This window comes from Coccinella septempunctata, chromosome 4, assembly GCF_907165205.1.
Source record: "Coccinella septempunctata chromosome 4, icCocSept1.1, whole genome shotgun sequence".
NCBI classification, from domain to species: Eukaryota; Metazoa; Arthropoda; class Insecta; order Coleoptera; family Coccinellidae; genus Coccinella; species Coccinella septempunctata.
The window spans coordinates 27,295,223-27,299,496 of record NC_058192.1 but is presented as its reverse complement, the minus strand read 5'-3'; the positions used below and the strand labels follow the sequence as shown (position 1 = coordinate 27,299,496).

General features: G+C 36.5%; 1 protein-coding gene across 1 annotated transcript; it reads right to left on the bottom strand.

Moving 5' to 3' along the window:
* Window positions 1–516: 516 nt before the first annotated feature.
* Window positions 517–2,754, bottom strand: LOC123310968. The gene is made up of 2 exons (XM_044894695.1): window positions 2,536–2,754; window positions 517–705 (listed from the first exon to the last, which is right to left on the bottom strand). Exons 1-2 carry the CDS (start codon window positions 2,749–2,751, stop codon window positions 517–519), a joined length of 405 nt encoding a protein of 134 aa, XP_044750630.1. The 5' UTR covers window positions 2,752–2,754.
* Between the last annotated feature and the right edge of the window lie 1,520 nt (window positions 2,755–4,274).

The window sequence follows — 4,274 nt, the reverse complement described above, 5'->3', positions numbered from 1 at the left end:
TGAAAAAAAAACTTAAAACCAATACTAAAAACATTGACTGTCTCCTTTTTCCCCACAAAAATCTCTCAGAAAGAGACTATCATTTCATTCGGTTTGAACCTAAATGCCTTTAGGCAATATTTCAAAAATTAATGCTGAATTTATCCATTCAAGAAAATGGTTCACCTGAATTATGTTGATATAAATATCTGTTATAAGTATGAATTAACTTAGAGTGGATGCTACAATATTCATTAAATAATTAATCCCAAAAAGTTTCAAATATTCTGACCTCATCCATAATCATAACACAGGCCAACCCACATTTTGGTGCCTGCGATTTTTTAACTATTCCTGAGTAATTTTTGGATGCAGAATCTGAAAGAGTTCTCAGATTTTGTCTATCAGATCTAGTTTTTGAGATTTTCTGAAAAAATTGTGTATATAATTTACGTTATAACTGTTATTATATATAATATTACTATTGACAGTTAAAAAAAACAAAGACACATGGATTTAAGTATTTATTGCAAAAACTTAATTTTCTTTTAATCTGGATGCAAGTAATTCAGGGGATTCCTTTAAGAGATTCAGGTCTCTTATAAGATCGTTTAGTTCTTCTTGATTGAAACACTGCGGAGTTGCTAAATCTGCTTCAAAATCGCTGTCGTTTTCTGATTGAATTCTTTTAACTTCGTCAGACGTTGATGTTTCTGTATCATCTTCTGTCAGTTCGGGTAGACTGCTAAATGATGGAACGGGTATTTCTTCCCAATGCACTACAGGCCTTCTTGCAGAATATAGATCAGGATATGTCCATTTGTGTCTATTGTTTCTATTTATGCCTTTAATATTAACGAGACAAAAATAGCAGTCGTCATTGTAATAAAGCACCCCGTTTCTCGATCAATGGAAGAGCGGCTTTCCACTGATCATGGGATGATTATTTTTAGATGTTAAGTACACAAATTGAAGGCCCTCGAAAAGGGAAAAAATGTGGATCCGGCCCGTCGCACGAAGGACAGGTCTTGAAGTTGAATATTATTATTTCTGGGGAGATGTTTAAATGAAACTCATGAAAAACTTTAACAAATAAATCTATTGGCAAAATAAAATTGGAACTTCTCTACAAATACGTACTCGGTCGAAGACGACCAACAAAAATCTTCAATTTCTTAAACACATGCAAATAAGCGCAAAACAATAAAACATACTTTCATAACCAAAATCTTGGGTTAAAATTCAACTTCCCAACTTAGCGCTCAATAATAAATCAATACTTTATCAATGAATTTTAGAGGAGCTTTCAAGACTCTGGACGAATAAAAATTGGAACTTTCTACCTTTTTCTGCGACTGCTGTTTGTCTGACGCTGCCGATGAAAACTTTTCGACACCAGACTTTACCCGCACTAATCGGCGAAGTCTTTACACTCAACCGAACTTCCCGCACCTTTCCGTCGCAAACGTTTTTCGCTTTAAGTTTCCCTATCTAAAAATTTCAACACAAGTTTATATCTGGTCGTACTACGAATCAAAATAGACGATCACTCCTCGAATGCTACTTTACTGATTTCCGATAAACTGACTTTAACTTCAAATTATTTCCAAATTTCTTCAACTACCAAATTCCTGATATTCCGGTTCTACTTGAACAAAATCAACAAAAACAAAGGACTGGACTTTTCTTTATACTCAACTTTTCCAAATATTTATGAGCCGACCGAGTCTCCGATTCTATTCCGTGATCTACCTATACTTTTCTCTTATTTCGTGAAAACCTACTTATTCTAAGTCCCTTTTCTCTATCTTTAATTGCTGACTCTACAATGACTTATAATTTCTCTTCTTATCCGTACCGACTCGAAGGGGTATATTTTCGATATTTTTCAGATCACGTCCCCGGACCGACTTGAAGGGGTATTATTTTTGATCACGCTCCTCGGACCGACTTAAAGGGGTATTATTTTTGATCACGCTCCCCGGACCGACTGACTAACTTTTTCCGATGTAGTTTTTCCCCGGTCTTTCTCTCCCATCCTATGGGTGGTACCAAAACGTCCCAAAATTGAAATCATTGGACGATCATTCTTGCTGAGTTGAAAAATCAGCGTTCCCAAGCTCGGCGGTCACAAGAAAATTTCGGCTACTTCGAATTCTGAGAACTGTTTTCCTCTCAGGGTCTCCAGACTAATAAATCTTTCTTAATCTACACGACTGACCGTTTTCGCTTGTTCCGAAGTCCCTATCACCGGATATTGAAATCAATTAAAGATCTCCTTACTGAGTGTCATGAAAAACATTTTCAACTCTTATCGGTCAGGTTATTATTTAAATTCCCGCGACTTAATACCGTCTGATCTCAAGCGCCTCAAAGTATCGTATGTCCAACTAAAAATCGCCTCTGCAGCACGGCTGCAACAATGTATGAATGTTCCAGCGATACCTCGTTTCAATTAATTCGAATTCTCTTATTCCGATTTATTACATCATGATGGTTTCGCGGTTCTCTACAAACCATTGGTACACCAAACTTTAGGCACTTCCTCTTTCCAGTTGTCCACTGTCGCAAATGTTCAACACATGTTTTACATATGAAATGTGGGGCCCAAGATTTATCTTGATCTCCTAAATGCACGCCAAAATAGGCAAGATAAGCTCTTTTCACAAAGTCAGAAATCGTTTTTTTGCTCTCTTTCAAAGTGTATTCACCACACACATAACAAAAAACATCGGGATGATTTACACAGGTACGTCTGCTTGTGGATGCCATTGTTTATTGTTTATTGTTTATTGTTGTTAATCAGGACACATACAGGTAATTGAATACCCAAAAAATGGTCACGATTTAGATTAAAAAAAAATAGAAGTACCTTAAAAAAAAGCAAAAACCACTACAACAGTATACATCATCCATGTGGGCCGAAAGTCAGAATACCACGATCAATGGTAAGATGTGATGAAATAACTCTTTAGCCTTGACTTGACAGAAATTGTGCTGAGAAAAAATGGGTCAATTACTTCTTTGAAGCTGTTTCATTGACTGAGCATTCTATGAACAGGAGAGTTCATAGCGCTATTGGTTTGTCTCTTCGGTATGTGAAAGATGTCAAATTGCCTAATCCTCCTTATTGGAGCGTAAATATTCAGTCTGGAGGTGATGAAGATACTTTCCAGGTCCCCATTTATCAATTTCCGAAGAAATATGATGTCACCAATACATCAGCGATCCTGAAGTCTGATCATATTGAAATATCGCAATCTTCTACTGTAATTTTCAGGATCCCCCGACTCAAATTCATATTACACTTAAATCCTAAAAATCTCAAGAATCTACGTTGAACCTTTTCAAGACGATTAATATACACCAAATAACATGGATTCCATACAATAGATGCGAAGTTCAATTTATTGAAAACATAAGCAAAATAGATTATTGCTCTGCAGTTAGAGAAGCATCTACTCTGCCTCAGTATAAATCCTAGCATTCTATTGCATGAAGTGACAACACAATCAACATGTATATCAAATTTCAACTTTGAGTCAAATGTTACTCCCAGATCCCTCACGTGTGATGACCGCTTCAAGATGACATCATGCAACATGTACTGATATGAAAAGATATTTAAATTCCTAGTATGGGAAATTACCTGACATTTTGCTAGGTTCAAGTAGAGACCCCCTGTCTCACAAAAACGCATAAGAGCATTTAAATCATCCTGCAGAAACCGGCAGTCGTGCTCACCTCTGATTCGGAAGAATATTTTTAGATCGTCAGCAAAAAGTAAGATTTGACAGGTTTCAAGACAGTTTATTATGTTATTAATGTAAATAACGAAAAGTAGGGGACCTAATTGGGAACCCTGAGGAACACCAGAAGTTGACATGAAATACCTGGATTTAAAACCTTCTATAAAAACGTACTGTGACCGATTAAGTAAATATGATTCAAACCATCTAAGAAGCGAGCCGCAAAACCCAACCGCCAGCGGTCTGGAAACCAATTTTTGAGTACTTATCCTATCAAAGGCTTTGCTGAAATCAGTATATATGCAGTCCACCTGAATTCCACAATCAAGGTTCTCCTGCAAATACTCAACGAAAGATACCAAATTTGTTTCTATTGAGCGACCCTTAACAAAACCGTGCTGTTCAGGAATGATCTGAGTTTTTACCAAATGAAACAAATGTGGATAAATCAATGTTTCGAATATCCTCTCGAAGATACACAGCTTGCTAATTGGTCTGTAGTTCTCAATCTGATCTCTACTGCCGGATTTAAATATTGGGGTAATG